Genomic DNA, 18,868 nt, shown 5'->3' on the forward strand with positions numbered 1-18,868 from the left:
CTCCACTACAGCTGTTTGAGGGTCTATGCTGGATAAGCAGACAGAGCTGGGTTAAAAGTAACTTGGCAAAAAAAGACTGATTTTTCATTTGAAATAAGCGGGGTTTAGGGAGCTGGTATTGCTGCCACAAAACCTACTTGATGCTGTGCCCTCAGATAGGAGGCAAGACCGCTGCCTCAGTGTAGCACTGAAGCGGCTTCATCCCAAAGGGACACAGTTCACTGGAAATTTTGAGTCACATTAGCACTTTTACTAAAGAATACTTACAGTAAAAATATGCAAGCAATGTCTGCCCCTACTTAATTTAACCCTAGAAAAGTATCATGGTCCAGTTCAACAATTTTAGCTACATCTTTTTGTAAATTACTCTTTGATATTTTTATTTAGCATTTCTTTTTCTTGCAGTGTCTACCAATAATTTTGGACAACAAACTAAGTCACCCATTACTGGAACAACTCCTGCCAGCAGCTAAACACAGTCTCCATGACAATTCCGAGAAAGTGCGAGTGGCTTTTGTTGATATGCTGCTGAAAATTAAGGCTACCAAGGCTGCTAAGGTAGGATAAATGACACTTGATAGGTAACAAGTAGGAGATTAAAACCAAGGTATTTATTTTAAAAATATATCTGACTACTGCAGTAATCCTAAAAGGAAAAAATACATGTTTAATGTAGTAATAATTTTAATTTCAAAATTTCCCCTCTTTATATATTTGAGCATATAAGTGATGGTTTATTTTTGAAACTTGTGAAATACTTATTCTGTGTATTTAAAAGCTTTTTTGGGGGGAGGGAGGGAATCCAAAGGTAGGTAGAAGCATAGAAGCACTTTTTTCTAATTATTTCATAAATTCTGCTGACATTATGGTGTCCACAGAGAATCTTTTAAAAACGGTGACTAGCCCTGGTGTCGTGGTGAGCTTGCAGCCTTTCCATAGTTGTTTCTCAAAGGAGTTACCCGTAGGAAATATCTGGATATTATTAAGGCAGAGATTTTTATACAGACTGGAAAGTTTGCATTCTAGTTGAGACAAATACACTCTTCTTCTCCTTTCCCCCACCTTTTTCCCTGGTTTGGGATTATGATTTGGAGTAGGTCTAGTTTTTCTCTGTACTTAGGTGCTTTTACCCTGTGGGTGCTGGTATCCCAAGCACTCAACCCGAGATAACTTTGCTTCTCAGCATGTTCCTGTCTTCCTTGCCCTCTTGCGGCTATGCAAGGGCAGAGCAAGTGGTACAGCCACCCTTCCTTTCAGCTGGTTAGCTCAAGTCAGCATTCTCTTTCTCACCTTGTAAAAAGCTTAACATCTTTATGGACTTATCTACAAAAGACAAACAGTAAAAATAATGTATGTAGTTTGAGGTTTTGGTTTCTTTTTACAGTAAATTTTTCTGTATTTTAAAAATACTTTCTGTATTCTGTGGTGGACCCTTAGTTAGGGAGATACTATCCAGCCATAGGCATTATAGTGCCTTTGACTTCTTTTCCTACTCTGGGTTATTAATGGTTTACTAATTTCAATTTTATATTTTTAGTCATGGTTTTGTATTTTGCTAAGCCTGCTTTTTAGTACATGTTATCTTGTGCTAGGCACATACATGAAGTCACAGGTATGTATCACTGTTGTTTAGGGGGGAATTAAGTTTTGAATAAATGCTTCATTTGACAGGTTTTTAAGCCTGCAGTGCCCAAGGAACACATCTATCCCTAACACAAGAGTTACCTGCTTGCCAAATATGCACATTTCACCTTTGATCACAGGATCTCCAAGACATTAAGTTGAGACTAGACCTTCCCTCAGCGCCTTCTAAATTCCCCAAAATATGCTTGTAAGAAAAGATAAGTGGGAAGCCATTTAAAATTTGAGGTTTTCAGTTTCTTGCATACTAGTTCAGGATAATGATTTCAATAATGCAGCAGCAGGTTTCATACTTCCATATTACGTACCTGAATACATTGATAGGCATGTCCATGGAAAATGTGAAATGGAGACAAACCCTACAAGAATGAGGTATTATCTTTCATATTGTCAGCAGTAAAAGTCTCCAGTAATGTCCTAGTAATGTTTGCAGTTATCCTGAGATTAAAGATGTACACCTGTACCTTTGATTAGACAGTTGGTTCATTGGTTGATATGGTCACTGGAGGCTCAAGTTTTCAATGGTTAAAACAACACAGCAAATACTCCAGTCCTTTCATTTCAAGGTGAGTTAAGACAAATCTGCTCTTGCCCTGACATCAGTTTCAGTATTCATTGGAACATATCTAAATTCTCTGTCTTTCAGTCAGAAGAGATAGTATTGTCTTAAGGGCTGAGCAGATCACTGTAGCATGACCTGCTTACATGATGAAGACATGCCTTTTCTGGTTATGTTGTTCAATTTATAGTCTGCATAAGAATATTTTATGAGCATTAGATGTGGACTATATGCTTTTTGATATTTCCTATTCCCTGCATGATCTGACTGTTCTCATTTTGATATTGTCATTTCCTCAGTGTTGACAGGAGGTTACAGGAGAATGTCATTTAATCTTGGCTCTGTCTCAAATGATAGTAAAGGTTGCTTCACTGTTTGGACTAAGAACTCACTTCAACAACCTCACAACACAGGATCTTTAGTCTCGTACCAGGAAGCTTTATCAACACACTGATGCTCAGAGGCTTTGTGTACGAAGCTTATTTTCCACATTCAGAAAACAGTCTCTGGAAGTATGCTGTCATCTGATAAAACCACCACTGCTTTTCACTAACATCAAGGAGATATAAGGTTGGCTCTGACCTGTAGGAAAGCAGTTAATTCTAGGAAGCTGATCCATCTAGAATCAAATCCATGTGTAAAGATCTACTTTCTGAGTTTGCTGAATATTTGAGCAAATGGTCTTGACCACTTCACCATGAAGGACTCAGCTGGAGATCCAGGGTGAAGTTCTCTAGTTAATCTTCCACAACTTAATACAAAATGTTGGATGTTTTCCAGGCAGCTCTTTTTTTCCCAGGGTCCCTGTGAGAGACAGTCCTGCTGCCATGATTGGGGAACCTTGAATTATCCCTTTCTGTTTTCTTTCCTCTAAGGTTCTTGATGGCATAAGGCAATGCACCTCCCTAATGATCCTCCTTGACCTAGTATGGCTGAAGCCATACTCATTTTGGGACCTCCTCGGTTTCTTCTGGAAGAACCCTCTGATGTTCCTCTTCCAGAACTTTTCTGTCAAGATTCAAGGAAGTCCTATTAGCCTAACATAAGTGTGTTTCAGCTCATAGCATTCATTTCAGATGCCTCTTCATCTTTACAGAGAGCTTGTTAGGCACCAGTTTGAAAGAATGGTAAAAGTACGTAAATTTACTTGCCAGAATAGACCAAACCTAGAATATTTCTTACACCTTAATGAAAATCTCTCCACTAGCTGTCTTTGGGTTTATTTGGTGTTTGTTTCCATGGAACACCTGTGAAATGACAGGCATCTTTCTGGTTTTTGCCTGCTCTTCTACTGTCAGGTTTCTAATAGGTCTGGTAAAGATCTTTCCTTCTCTTAGGAATCCTATTTAGATAGAGCAAATTCTCAATTTATAGTAATCATACCTTTTTATGAAGATGATGTTTTTAAGACAATTTGGGGAGAAAGGAAAAAAAATACAAAAATAAATTATTCTTTTCTTAAAATAAAACATTTAGTACAATAGTAACCCAGAGGAAGGGTCCAGAATTATAGATAAGTGGTACTCCTCTGAAAGAAAGCTTTTTTTCTGAAGTTTCAACTTTAGAAGGTTCTAAAGCCAGGTGTTCCTCTATTGGTAAAACTTTAGTGGAATGGCAGAAATAGCACTGTGACACTGAACCTTCTACTCATATTCTAGATTGTGCCTGTGTATAGATTGTGCCTGTGTATTAATTGATACATCTCCATGTATCATTTGATAACTGTTATTCTGGAAGTGTGGGACTTTGAAGTCTTATCATGATTTCTATTACATTGTTCCTGTATTGCTATTTATTTAGAAAAATACTCCTCAAACATCTTTCCTTAATAATATGATTACATGTCACTTTTATAATTTTCTTATGTCTTTTTAATATCCATTTCAGCATTAGTCTGTAACTTCACAGGCACCCTGCAATTCTTCTTGTACTGAGGTTTAACTCTTCACCATTTGTGATTATAATAGCAAAAAGTTACTGCAGTTTGCTGATACAGATATGGTTTAACGGACCAGCATCTACAGTCATGAGTTGATCTGTTAGTATTATTACCTGTATATATAGTAAAATACAAACAAGCTCAAGGCTATAGAAATGCTTATGCTTTTCTGGTAGATATATTTGTTGAGAATTAATTTTGATGTGGGAAGCACTTTTAAAACACTGTTAATAACTGTGATCTTCCCCCCCCCCTTTTTTCTTCTTTTCTCCCCCCTCTTTCTTTTCTTCTCCCCCCCTTTTTTCTTCTTTTCTCCCCCTCTTTCTTTTCTTCTCCCCCCCTTTTTTCTTCTTTTCTCCCCCTCTTTTCTTCTCCCCCCTTTTTCTTCTTTTCTCCCCCTCTTTCTTTTCTTCTCCCCCCCTTTTTCTTCTTTTCTCCCCCTCTCTCTTCTCCCCCCTCTTTCTCTTCTCTTCTCCCCCCTCTTTCTCTTCTCTTCTCCCCCCTCTTTCTCTTCTCTTCTCCCCCCTCTTTCTCTTCTCTTCTCCCCCCTCTTTCTCTTCTCTTCTCCCCCCTCTTTCTCTTCTCTTCTCCCCCCTCTTTCTCTTCTCTTCTCCCCCCTCTTTCTCTTCTCTTCTCCCCCCTCTTTCTCTTCTCTTCTCCCCCCTCTTTCTCTTCTCTTCTCCCCCCTCTTTCTCTTCTCTTCTCCCCCCTCTTTCTCTTCTCTTCTCCCCCCTCTTTCTCTTCTCTTCTCCCCCCTCTTTCTCTTCTCTTCTCCCCCCTCTTTCTCTTTCTCAACTCCTTTAATTTCTTCTTCTCACTTTAAAAAGTTCTGGAAAATCTGTCCCATGGAGCATCTTCTGACTCGTCTTGAAGTAGATTCACGGCCTGTGTCACGGCGTATAGTGAATCTCCTATTCAACTCCTTCTTCCCCATTAACCAGCCTGAGGATGTATGGTGTGAACGCTGTGTTACTCTAATCCAGATGAATTCAGCAGCAGCTAGAAAGTTTTATCAATATGCTTATGAGTATACTGCCCCCACCAATATAGGTAAAGTACAAAATATTATCAGTTTCTGGAAATACCATTTTCACACCATGTGATTGCTTTTTAAAGTTTTTCTCCAACAGTGCTTGCAACAGGACATTGTCGCTAGATCTTTTGTTTTTAGTATAAAATTAGTTTGTAGTTTTTGAAATTCTTGACACCACTAATGAATCCTGGTGATTTAAGTTCTAGGCTTTTTCAACAATGAAGAAAGCAAAAATGATTATTATGCTCTGTACTACACTCACTGGCCTATGTGCTTATTTGGTCTGTCTTTTTCTTCTTTCTCCTCTTTCTCCTCCCACATACCTTAAAACTATCTAAGCCAATATTTATTTATCATGCAAAAATAGTGAAATAAAATATGTTGGTGTCTCAATCAATTTGAGATATTTCTGTGGAAGCTTCTATAGGAAGTGAAATTATTTATCTCTGATAATCTGATTATCTGGGTTCAATAGTATTTTCAAGTTGCTCAGAGAAAATCTGAAAAGCCCTCCTCCCCATTAAAAGCTTTTGAGACTTTCAGTGACAACAGCATGTACCGCAGACAGTATAATCACCTTTTGGAAAAGAGTGCTATTGAGACAAGTAAACTGGACATTTTTATTTCCAGTGAGTCCCGATACGATAAATATAAAGTAATTAGCATGGAGTGGCTTGGATACAAAGCCCAAGCTGTTGCCTCTTCTGCAGTCCTCACTACCTATGTTAGGTAGTTCTGAAATAACATGTGCTAATGTATTTCAGCTAGTCATACTTTCACTCAGAAAGGTGACATAACCCTTTCATGTTTATCTAAGGGCGAGTTCCTCATTAAGGAGTGCAATGGTTAGGCTACTGTATCTTAATTGGGATTTACATCTGAGGAAATGTGTTTGTATATTGTTCATATATTGTTTGAATATATTAATAACTATGTCAGATGAATGTGGGAAGTTCCTCTGATCCCGACTGGCTTGTAAGTTTTTGTTACTGTTGTTGTTATTTTTTTAATCTGTGGACTTTCTTAACAATGAAATTATAGATCCTGATGGTAATTTAGCCATTTCTGCTTCATATCTGAGTGTATAAAACATTTTTCCATATCTTTTTTACCAGGAAATTTGGTATCTTTTTTGCTGGATATGTCTGGTTCTGTTGCCTGCTTTTCAGAATGACTTTCTAGCATTACATGTAGAAGAACTTACTAATAACATTCCAAATAAACAGTAAATATCTAATTTATTCTTATTGTATTTAAATGTAGCTAAATTGATGCTAACTATTCGGCGCTGCTTGAATGCCTGCATCCAGAAAGCAATGAAAGAGAGTTTTCATGATGATGATGATGATGATGATGATGGTGACAATGAAAATGAAAAGGAGAACCTAAGTGTAAGAAAGTCTACTCTATGATAAGTTCTAGTAACTTTCTTCTGTGACACATATTTTGAGAAGTAGGCAGTTAATAATAAGCCAGAAATCAGAAAGAAAGCACTTGCGCATCTCTGGATTTCAAAGGGGAAAACCACCATCATGGCATTTCCATGCTCTGTGATGATGGTAATTTGGTGAAGTAGCTAGAATAAGCTAGAAGGAATGTGAATCATAATTAAAATGAGTATTTCTCCAATTCCAGTGCTTTGTTATAAATTTATTTGACTTTGCAATCAAATATATTCAAAAAATTAATATAGCAAAATCACAGGAGCTATATATACATTAAGAATAAATAACAGAGTTCATGTTCTACAACAAACCCAACACCATTTTGCAATGAATACGTGGATTTTCATTCTTTTAAACCTTATTTTACCTGCATTTATATTTTAAAATACAAAGGGTAATATCATCTAAGTGTTTGTATTTCAGATGTTGAATAATGTGTTGTCAATAAATGATATGGCCTCCATGGCAAGTCTGTTGGAGATAACTGTAGTTCTCTGGAGAAGTATTCACAAAGCACTGGATCACAATGAAGATGCCAAAGACTATGCCATCAGAAAATTTGCTTCTGTACTTCCTGAATATTTTAAAGTATTTAAGGTAAAGAAAACATAGATTTAAACTTATATTTTCTTGTAACAGCTTAATTTTTTTTTAAGATGTGTTTATAAGTGTCTTGTATCTATTTTCATGGGATTCAGTGTTCTTTTTTGTTTTTTTGTTGTTACTATGAACTATAAACAATGGCAAGTTTCTTGGAAATCCACAAACAAGTAACAGCCATTCTCTAATTTCAAAGTCTGACTGATCAACCATTATTTAAATAGTCAACACAGACTTTTTTATGCAACGAATAGTTCTTGTAGTGTCTTTAAAGGAATCCATCCTTTGGAATGTTTTTGGAACACTTTGGAGGTCAGTAACTGAAAATATGCCATTGAAGAATAAAATACTCAGTGTGAATTTGTAAATAAGAATCCACATGATTTCCTCCTCTTCTTCATCAACACAGTTTCTCGTCACTATGATCCAGTTTCTCTTCAGCTGCTGCAACAGACAGCTGAAGAAGCTGAGGCTTCTTTTTTACTTAGGATTAATTTCTGTTAATTTGATTCTATTCTCTAATAATATTTTGATGCACTTACTTATTGTTTGCGTTTGATATATACAGTTAGTTAATATCAGTCATTTTCGTAATTTTAGTCTCCTTGATCTGTTTAACTGTTCTAGTGTTATTCTTCAAGATGCTATATTTTGCCTGTGACTAATAGTATCTGCTGCAATGTGTAGTGCATTTGGAAGAATTTCTAGTGGAGGTCTTTTTTTGTTTATGGCTTTTATGCTGAAGTCTGCTGAATTATGCTGGCTGTTGATTACAACATCATTCAAGCTAGTTCTAGTTTAAACTAGTAGTAGAAGCAGTTCACTGCTATATTCTGCAGCACGGATATACCCTAGAGCATTTGGAAATTGTGAAAGCCATGCCGAAGCATTTTTGGTAGAGGGAGTAACTTCCCTTCTGATAGCTTTGTTGAGCAGACAAGATGTTCAGCTTTAGCAACCCAGCTCTTTGATATTCTCACAAAGAGTAATCAGCTTGGATCTCTGTCCTCAGAGGCTTAGTTCCTAAAATTGAGTCAGGAGGTCCCTTCCCTGAAAAGCTACGTATATATATATTTTTTAAATGTTCTTTTAAAAATCACCTTTAAAAAGGTCTTAGTTCTTCAAATGCCCAAATAGGTAATAATTTTATTTGATTGTGTTCATGGATGTAGTACATACAGATAGACTGTTTCTAAAGAGTCTTTCTCATAGATTGGTTTCTATATAGTCCTAGTGAGACTATGTCGTGGTCTATACCTTATGTTATGATGTGTTGTAACAGCTTGTAGTGCATTTTTACATTACCACTGTTATATAAGCTCCTTTACTTCAGAGTCTTTTTTTTTTTTTATATTTCCCATTGGAATGGATATTAATTTAAGACACCGGTTACTTGGAGAGGAGTTAGATGGTGTTGTGGTTGTGCAATTAAATATTAGCCACTACTAGGATATATGTAAGCTGGAACAGTTACTTCTTTTGCAATGGTTCTTAATGTAATGGAGTCATAAATAATTCATGGTAGTTGTTCTGACATTTTGTCAGAAAGCTGAAAGGTAAGATTATTGATAAGTGTCCTTCAAGAATATAAATCAGAAGTTTCAGATTGCAAGCCGGGTATTGTTATAAGCATATTTCAGTTCTGTTTCTAATGGGGGGAAAAAAGGGAAACCCTTAAATTTGAGATAATGTAGTCATACTTTTTTCAGTTCTTGTTAACTTTGCATGTATGTATGCGTCTGTACATACACATCATAAAGCAAAACTTTTTATCCTAGGATGATCGTTGCATGATTCCGTTGATTCTCCTAGCATCCTTTATGCCACCTGCTGCTATTCCTACATTCAGGTACTAATTTTTTTAATCCAAAACATCAATGAAAAGAAATCTCTTGTTGACTATTTGTTAATTTTTCCTCATATTCATGCATTAAATGTCCATTTGGATAAATTAATCCTCTAAATATACTTTATAAGCTAGTAAGTTCTGTGAGGTGCAAATGTGCTTGAAGCCATTTGTGAATATTTTTTGGTATTAGTTTATTCAGTGTTTGAATTGTTTCTGCACTAATGGATATAAAGCTCACGTATCTCTCTTTTTTTTTCTTCTTCTTCTTCTTCTTTTTTTTTCTTCTTAAGCTGTAGTGTGATCTCAAAACTCAGAAATCTTGACAATGGAGCTGATGAAAGCAAATATTCCACCCTGATAGACTGCATGTGTCGCTGGGGTCAAGTAGGACATATTATGGAATTAGCTTGTGACTGGTTGTCTGACGTGCTAACCCCCAGAAAGGTGTGCATAAGTCAATGAAATTTGTTGTTAGATTACATAAATGCATCATACCTTTATTTTGCTTTTTCCTTTTTAGAAGGAGTTTCTTTAATATTACATTATTCTCCTTTGGAATTATTTGTAATTAAACATATTAATAGTGTTATACTGCTTCTGTTCTTCTTTCTCATTTAGAGCATTAAAACGTCAGAACGACGAGTACGTATCCATGTAACGCATGAATCGAAGCCAGAATTAGCACTTGATTACATTGAATATTTATTGACTCATCCTGCTAATCGAGGTTGCCTGCTCGCTGTTCCTAAAAAGAAACTGAACCAGCTTTTGAGAATTCTCAGTGCTGCAAAGGTAGTGTTGTCCTTACCATAAATAGTGCTTACAAAAGAGTGCTTGACATCACATATTGCCTGACTCAAATTAAAGGTTTGCAAGGATAAAAAAATAAGATTCATTATCCCTTCTTTACCTCTGTCTTCAGCCACCATATTCCTAATAATTATTACAATACGCTTTTTGTACTGATTCACTCCATCCCTGGTTTGAATTAGGGTATTTGACTAGTTAAGTAAAGACTGCATGTTTAATGTGTAAGAAATCAGAATAAAATGGTATTGTTTCATGCACTGTTCCACACTGAGGCATTAAATATCCTCTGAACATGCATAACTAGAGGAAACCGTAGAAATATATAGAGCTTCTGGGGACAAAATTAATTTGATTGTAATTGTAATAATTTCCTTACAGAAAACTGGACTACTTGAAGGCAAGACTAGGTTTTCCTTTTTATCTGTAGTTAAGATAAATATTCTAAACTAGAAGTATATTAATTCAGATTATTTGCAGCTGGTAGATTTTAATGTGCCTATCATTTTTAGGTGTCTCAAGATTTTGTGATCTAGTGCTTAGTATTTTTAAGGGATCTGACTTTTTCAGCATGTGCATGAAAGGAATAGTCTGAAAATCAGGCTTCCTTAATATGTCATAAGAAAACACTTCTTCACTTTGAGAGTTGTTGAACACTGGAAGAAGTTGCCCAAAGAGGCTGTAGAGTCTCCATCCTTGGAGATACTGAAAGCCCATCTGGACATGGTCCTGGGCAACCTGCTCTAGCTGACCTGCTTGAGCAGGGGGCTTAGACTGGGTCATCTCCAGAGGTCTCTTCCAATCTCAATGATTTGGTGATTCTGTTAGTTTTGGCATTGCAAAATGAAAGTACTTGACAATATGTCTGTTTCTGGGGAAGCGTGTTTATTTTTTTAATCTTTTGTTTTAAACTTATGGGAAAAGACAAGAAATGTTTGAAAGTATTTTCTAAAAAATGTGATATTGCAGGAGGTTCTTGGCTCAATTCTGAAAGCAACTGATACAAGTTCTGGTAGCTGCAATCAAGCAACTGGCCTAAGAGCCTTCAGCCTCTATTGTAGGTTGAGTATTCATCTTCAGAACAAGGTATAGTTATACCTTTTCAGTACAAGCTGAAGTTACAGCTGACATTACAGCTGAAATTGAAATTATTGAAATTGTACTGGCAGTACAATTTCAAAGAATTGGAAAGACACTTGGTAAAATTTTTCTAATTTTTTTTTCAGTTTTCTGAAGAAGGAAAAGATTACCTTTCACTTCTGAAGGAGACGGGTGCTTGGATAGAAAGTCAGATTGTACCTTTTATACTAGCAAGTGGTCAAGAGGATGGCATTTCAGAACACCGTAATATTTCTGAGTCAATTATCCAGGTTAGAGGTCTCTTACTACCTAAATTGTACTGATGCCAGTCATATGTTATGTGTAGTAAATGCAGCAATTGTATACTTATCATAGTGCACTGGAGTATTTGGAGCCCAGTAAGTAAATGAGCTAATGAAACAGTCCTGATTGTTTTGAGGTTAGGTTTGTGGTTTTGCCATTGGCATGATTGCTTAAAATGTCTCAAGCTTTTTTAATAGCTTTTAGTTATGTCATATCCCTTATATGTTATAAAACAAAAAGCATAACACTTTGTGCTTAAGTGTGACCAAACTTCAGGAATATATTGCTTTAGAAAAATTTCGAACAAACTATTGTGTTTGGCAGCATGTCTGTTGAAGTGAGGAAGGAGCATATTTTGTTTCACACTTGGGAGAATCCTCACTCGAAATTTCTAGCACAGCAGGCAATGTAACCTGGGCCTCCCAAATTTTAGGCTTCTCACCAAGTAATTCTTTTCCTCAGTCTCTCCTCCCTCATATTAAATGAGGGTAATGCTTATACAGTTTTAGGAAAAACACATTAACATAGAGTTAAGATTGTCACAGAATCGCAGTTCCGAAAAGGCAAAGAAAATCAGTTGCTGAAAACTAGTTAAGTGGTATGTCAGCACCGTTCTTCTGTAATGTAGGTCCTGGAAGGGAGGTAGAATCACTGCTGCTGCCTTCACTGTATTGAATAGCACAATAGAGGAATATGAAATGAATACGAAACTTTACTGGTAAGAAGAAGCATAGGCAGTTATCACCAGTAAACACATCTGACATCTTACTTGACTAGCTGATAATAAAACACAGAATATGCTTTTATTAGTAGAACTTAAATCGCATTTGCATCATTATTTCCAGGGAGGAAACTGAAGTGTAGACTGATATGTCTTATCTGGAAGTCAAGAAGAAAATCCAGGCCTCTTGAGCCTTCTATAATAGGCCACATGCTTGTTAGGCAGCTCCTATTTTTTTCTCACATTTTGTATACTGTGTTTTCTTGGAATGAAATATTGGTTGTGCTTTTTAATTGTTTGGAATGTATATTTAGTAACAAAGCTGGCATTCAAAGAGTAGACCTTGTCCTTCTCAAAATGTTGTCCATAAAATACACAATAGTTACAGTAGCTTCTTTCATACAGTAGTATGTGAGAGGGGATTGGACTGTCTCTCCTTTTTCCACTTATTTCTCTATCACTTTCCCTGTGACAATATCACGTTCTTTCCCATCCCACCTTTCCTTCTCTCCTTGGTCTGTTACTGAATTTGCCCTTTGCTGCTCTGCATGTTATGGATAGGGATTCACTGGGAGGCCATTCTCTTAGGTCTCTGCTTTGGCCAGAGAGTGACCCTTGGTCATCTCCTTGTTCTGCTTGAACCAATCTCCGCTGCCTCATTCCAGCCAGGCTCCTCGTGTCATGTAGGATTACCAAACCCTTGTAACTCAGTTTCTCCTCCTTCCCCTGCTTTGGTACTGCTGTCAGTTTTCCACCACTTTCTCGGGGCCATCCCACAGGCCTAGTGCCTTCTTGTATTCAGATATACAAAACGAGAAAAAGTTAAGTGGGGCTGATAGGTCCTCTAACACAAACACTGGTGTCACCATTGATAGTGTCTCTTCCTTATCCGTTAACTTCATTTACCCTTCACAGAAATCATTTGAATGTAGTTTGTTTATTTTATTTTTTTAAACTAGTTTTGAATTGTTTTCTACTACATTCTCCTGACTCATCACTTAACCCAAGGTGGATTTTAGCATTGAGCATGGGTCTTTTCCCAGATTTCAGTCAAGGGTAAGATTTGGACTAACATTAGTCGCAGTCTGTGTCCTTGAACAACTGAGCTCATGTAAATATAGGCTGGTTAGAAATTCTCTGCTCTAGTCTGTCTATACATTTGCTTTATAGTCTGTTTAGTGCATGACAGTTAGGTGTGTGCCTATGCAGGAATAATTTCTTTGTATGCTATTTTTAATTTCCAAGATAGGTAGAGATGTCATGTTCTGCCAGGAGAAATATTAAGTATCAGCGCCTCTGATCTGAAGCCTGAGTAAAAAAGCTAGAGGACTTTGCAGCTTTTGAGAAACTGGTTTTTTTGGAGGAATGGGCAATGGAGGGATTTGGAAAACTGTTTGGAATTCCTACTTTTCAAAACGTTGCAGACTTAGTAGGTCTGAGGAGGTGCACCAGTTATCAAGGCAACCTCAGTATAAATATGAATTCTAAAAGATTTGTTCTAGAATTCATAAAATTCTGTCAAAAGATGGATAGAAGGAACAAAATGAAATATTCAGATTTAACAATAGCAGAGGTCTGCTCTCTTACACTGTATTTAATCTTTTTCATATTATAAGTGATGTTGAAAATTACATTTCTTCAATATTCTTATCCATATATTAAGAATGTTCCAGATCTAAAAACCCATGAATATATTTTTATAACTGTCCTGTAAGAGACTATACAGTAGCGTGTTTACTGCTGGATTCCATTGCTTGTACTTTTAAGTATACTTGTCCACTGAGTAGTAGTACTTTTACCTTCTGGAAGAGGATAGACATATGCTTATTCTGCTGGACTGTGGAACTATGTATCATAGAAAAGCTGAAGTGCTGTGAGGCAGGAATTCTTTTTTGGTATAACTCGTGCTAAGTCTTCTGGAATATGGAAGTGAAAATGAACAACAAACTATGAAACGTATAGATGTTTCTCCAGTATAATTTCTCACCAAACTGTTAGTACTGTGATGTTTTTTAAATACTTCCCTGCACCTCCCACCCCTGCCCCCAATCTGGCTTCAAAATGCAAAGGATAATTAAATTATTCCCTTGATTTCACATTTTATTTTCTTTTTATTATGTATTATTACTGAAGGGCAGTTTTATGTAAATTTTTTCTGATAAATTGTTGCATCTCTTTTCTAGGCCTATCTGACAGTGTGTAAAGATGTCATAATGGTTGGCCTTGGAAATCTCAAGTTTCAAGCACACCTTTTAGATATGGCGCTTTCAGTTATACAAACAGGTATGTTATTCTGTGCTAATCTCAACATCTCCTTATATACTTAACTGATTTTTCTTACATTAAAAAAATTGTTGCTTTTGTCCTTTTGGATTCTGTTTCTCCAAAACTGGTGTTTACAGCTTATGCTTGCATTAATAATATGGTCAAAAGTCATGACAGCTTTTCAGAAATCTGAAAACAAGCAGAGAATCAGTTCAGAACCATGTCACTATTGATTACTAATGTTTCTTCCTTGCTCTTAGATGCCACTTACTACTATGTAGTTCGATTAAAAAAATTATATATATCTCAGTATACTTTAGAAGACAACATTGTAGTGCTATTTAAATTTGGCTCACATTTGGAAATTTATGCCTACAGTATAAACAGAATTAAAGCTCTGTTCCTGAAGAAATCCACAAATTGAATCCCTGTGCTCCAGGAATTTTGAAGGGACACTGGATTTTTCATCTATACTTGATAGAATATTGATTAAATTTGTATGAAAATTTCAGCTACAGGGCTAAGAAGCTAAATATGATATCATCTACACTTGTAAACTGTTGCTGTTCTTGTACCTGAAGAATATCTTATTAAAATTTTTGTATTGTGTCATTTATTTGTTTCTCTAGAGAGAGGTGGCTTTTGTATTCCAGTATTGTTGTGTGCTCTTAAAGAAATTATTGAAGCTTCTTTGGCTCAGAATATTGACACAGATGAAGTGGCAGATCTTCTCTATGCTGTTCAGACCGTCTTCCAGAAAGTTTTAGAATGTGTGGCACGTAGGCTCAAGAAACAGCAGGAAGAAGGGCTTCAGGTATCATACTACCCTTAAAATTGTTACCTATGTGTAGATGAATCCATCACTTTTACTCCGATGTGAACTGGTGTTATACTTGGACACTCTGAGTTTTATTCCAATGGACATCTGAGCATAATATTAGAAAAATTAATTGAAAATATAATAAGTTTCCTTGACTCCAACAGGAATTCTTTTTTAAGCATTGTTGTTCTAGTAGTGATGGAAAAACTAGAAAGCAGAGAACAATACATTCTGTTACCAATGATCCTGAACAACCCTAGTACTCATAGATTATTAACCTTATCTGTAATTAAAATGAACTTTTTCTATGCAGAGCAAAAAATTCAATTATATATATATTACAGTCTGGAGAGGGAGAAGTTGTGGCTCTTTTATTTTTTTCTTCCAGCCTGAATTCCCTCAGCATCAATATATGGATTTTGTCCAAAAGTTCTTCAAACCCTCCCAACTTCACAGAAAAGTCAGCTTCTTGTATTTTATAGCAGACACTAGATAGTACTGACGTGGGTGGATAATTCTGGAAAATCTTATGGTCTGCTTTTCAGGACTTATGAAAAAAACATTTCAGTTCTTTTATGGTTCAAACGTTGTTTTAGGGAATTTCTTTGTGTTTCTCAAACTTATGACTGTTGACACATGCTGCTGATTTCCCCCTGTTATCCTGGGTGACTAAAATATATCAATAGCTTTCAAGGTGTGATCTGTACTTCTTCAGAGAATAGCTTGCTGAAATATTTTAATTACACTCAAGCAATCTCAAACAGCTGATCTGTTTTTCTTTGGGTTTAGTTGATTCACTCTATTCAAATGCCTCTTGGGGAATTCATACACACTGTCCAGTGCTGGCATTCAACTTACGCAGCAGTTCACAAGGGTGTACTCTCAACTCTCCTCGCTGCAGTAGTAGCAGAGATAGATCATGCGCTACAGAAGGTAAAGTTAATGCTGACTTTTTTGTTACATTTATTTGTTTTTTAACAGTATGTTGGAACTATGTTAATGGAACTATGGGAGCTATGTTCACGAAGTGTGGTGTGGTTTTTTTGTTTTTTTTTTTTTTACTGCCGATAAAGATTTTGTGTGTGTTGTCGTGAAACAAATAGGAAATTTTATATGCCATAATTTCATATTGAAATGCAGCTCTTAGATTTATGGATACAGCAGTGTAAGAACACCAGAACTGTCTTGGTGCCTAGTTCACTATCTAACTCAAACAGCAGCCAGAAAAACTTGCAAATTAGGCACTCTTGTGAGTGCCATGAAATATTTTCCAAATGTTGGACATCTATAATGTTGTTGGAGTTAGGATTTGTATTCATTAAATACATATTTTGCCTGCTGGTGTTCACATCATCTTCACAGAGAAGAGTTTGCTGAAATATTTTAAGTATACTCGAGCAATCTCAAAAACATCTGTTTTTCGTTGGTATTGGAAGTTTTGGGATTTTTTTTCTCACTCTAAGAGATGGCTGAGAGCCAAAGATGTATTTTCAATCTTGATCTTTAATTTCCATCCTTAGTAGTAATGGGCCTTAAACCTGTTCGTCTAACTTCATCTGCTTCTGAAAAGTCATAGTGGTTGTATCAAGACTGTTCTGACTACAGATTCTAATTAAACTAGAAAATATGGTTCTAAAACATTAAATAGGTATTAAATGGATTTGCATTGTTTGGACACAAATAGAACCTGAACTTACCTTGCTTCATCTCACCCATCATTAGGGAATTTAAGATCCCAGGAGGTGAATGCTGGACCTCTGAAAGACCTCTTAAAGACTCCAGTACCATATTCTTGGAACTGTCTCATAAGGTTTTATTGGAAGCAGCCTTTTGTAATGCTAGTCCAAAGCAGGCTGGTGTCTGGCTCGGCACTGATCACTTCTTCATTCTCTGCTTCAGTACAGACCTGTCTCTAATACTGCTGTCTTTTTGGTCCCTCTGTTTGTGGTACTGGAGGAATTCTGGCTATGTGAGCAGAGTTTTTTTGGAAGGTGAAGAAGGAAGCTCTAATACTGAGAAGAATATGTAGAGAGAGGTTATTCTATATACTTCAAGTCCCAAGAAGTCCAGGGGACCATTGCTATCCTTGATGGAAGAGGGTAAAACTCCAAATGCCTATTCCTAATGCATGTAGTATTAGGAGCACGTACGGCTCATAAAATTGGAAGCTTTGAGAATTAACAAGTAGGAGCAGAGGTTCTACTCTAACTGTGGTTGCAAGATACGCCATAAATAGAGCAGCAATCAGTTGCCTGAAAGTGGAGTACTGCAGAGATGCTGCTAAGATTCTGCACTGCAGAAGGAACTGAAATGATACTGGAGATTTGCCTGCATATGTTAATGTGTCAGCTGTGGGACTGTGCGATGTGAGCATGCTCTTCACAGATGCTGCGGGGGTAAAAGTTTATGGTCTTGAATGATACTGCAGATTCATACCTGTAGGTTATGAATGCTTATGGCAGGTAACTCCTCTGAGCTGGGTTTTTCCTTGCCCTCAGGTTATTGTACTACTACGTCAAAACTTAATTTCTAGCTAAATACTTGCTGAATACTTGCCAGATTCAGAACTTGATACCAAAAAGAGCTGACACAGGGAATCAGGAAATCACTGTAATCTAAATTATTTTTAGAAATTATGTGTGCATATGTAAGCTTGCATTGCAGACACAAAGGTTATTCATTTTTGTTGAGTAGGTTGTGCCTTTCTGAATTGTAACCAACAATTAGTTAAATGAGACTTCCATTCAGAACTGTGGAGAATATTTCCTTTGATACAAATACTATTTGTTCTAGTTTTAGCCTTCCTAATTTAAATTTGTTTTGTTTGTTTTGACACTCCACAATTAGATTAAGGGTATTAGAAAAATACATGTGAACATGTGTAATTACTGAAATTTAGATTTGCTTTAATGTTTTCTGTGTACGTATATTTCTTAATATACATGAGTTGTTGACTTCTGGGGTTTTCAGGCTGCCAGCAAAGGACATGTAAATATGCCAAAGACTATTTCAGACCTCCCTCCTCTTTCAAGCAGCTTAATGGTCGTAATTATGAAGTCAGTTGATGTTGTCAGGTAAATACCTCTCTATTAATTTGTGCAAGATTGCTAATAATATGGAATGGATTATGTTGTCAAGAAAGACTTAATTTCTAAATTCAAATAGGTGTTGAATAACTAGATACTATCAGTAGCTTACTAAATTCACCTTCACTGCTTCAGATACTTCAGGGACTACTAGTCCCTTTCTCTTGATATACTGCTTGTAAATGTTGATTTGGGGAATTGAATGTGGTGGTGTTTTGTTTTTTAACTTCATCTGAAAGTGCTCATTATTTACCAGACTCTTCATCTTGATTTCTTTAAACACACTTTTTGGCTTGCTTCTTTCATAAGGTGCATATGAGCATAAGTCCTTTCAATATAGAGGTATTTAGATGAGAGAATATTTACCAGAAATAGCATTAATCCTTTAACCTGAAAATCTGCAATAGAGTGACAATTGTACTAGTAGCTGTATACAAATCACAAAACTCTAAACATATTTAAAGTGTCTCAGTCCTGTCAGAGTCCAAAGTAGGATTAAGTGCTTTTCTTTTCTTTCTTTTTTTAAGACTTAAACCGTTTGTTATATTTTTCTAAATTTAGTGGGTACCCTCCTGAATATATGTTAAAATTGTGACAGGTGAATTTCATTCATTGGCTTAATGTGTTCATATCCAATTTTTATTTGCATGATTATTCCTACACCAGAATTATTTTGAATGATCAAGGGGCTAATATTTATTCCTTAAAAGCCCTGGGTTC

The 18,868-nt window shown here is 36.2% G+C and overlaps 1 protein-coding gene across 1 annotated transcript in view; it reads left to right on the forward strand.

Moving 5' to 3' along the window:
• NCAPG2 (non-SMC condensin II complex subunit G2) overlaps nt 1-18,868 on the forward strand; it is a 52,066-nt gene that overhangs the window by 24,621 nt on the left and 8,577 nt on the right. The window contains exons 12-24 of the mRNA XM_013952585.2: nt 406-558; nt 4,967-5,189; nt 6,436-6,563; nt 7,041-7,214; nt 8,996-9,066; nt 9,357-9,510; nt 9,685-9,858; nt 10,843-10,959; nt 11,100-11,243; nt 14,161-14,260; nt 14,872-15,056; nt 15,852-15,995; nt 18,033-18,136. Of these exons, the coding sequence (XP_013808039.2) occupies nt 406-558; nt 4,967-5,189; nt 6,436-6,563; nt 7,041-7,214; nt 8,996-9,066; nt 9,357-9,510; nt 9,685-9,858; nt 10,843-10,959; nt 11,100-11,243; nt 14,161-14,260; nt 14,872-15,056; nt 15,852-15,995; nt 18,033-18,136 (1,871 nt within the window). The remainder of the gene's footprint in view (nt 1-405; nt 559-4,966; nt 5,190-6,435; nt 6,564-7,040; nt 7,215-8,995; nt 9,067-9,356; nt 9,511-9,684; nt 9,859-10,842; nt 10,960-11,099; nt 11,244-14,160; nt 14,261-14,871; nt 15,057-15,851; nt 15,996-18,032; nt 18,137-18,868) is intronic.

Source organism: Apteryx mantelli, chromosome 2 (genome assembly GCF_036417845.1).
Source record: "Apteryx mantelli isolate bAptMan1 chromosome 2, bAptMan1.hap1, whole genome shotgun sequence".
NCBI classification, from domain to species: Eukaryota; Metazoa; Chordata; class Aves; order Apterygiformes; family Apterygidae; genus Apteryx; species Apteryx mantelli.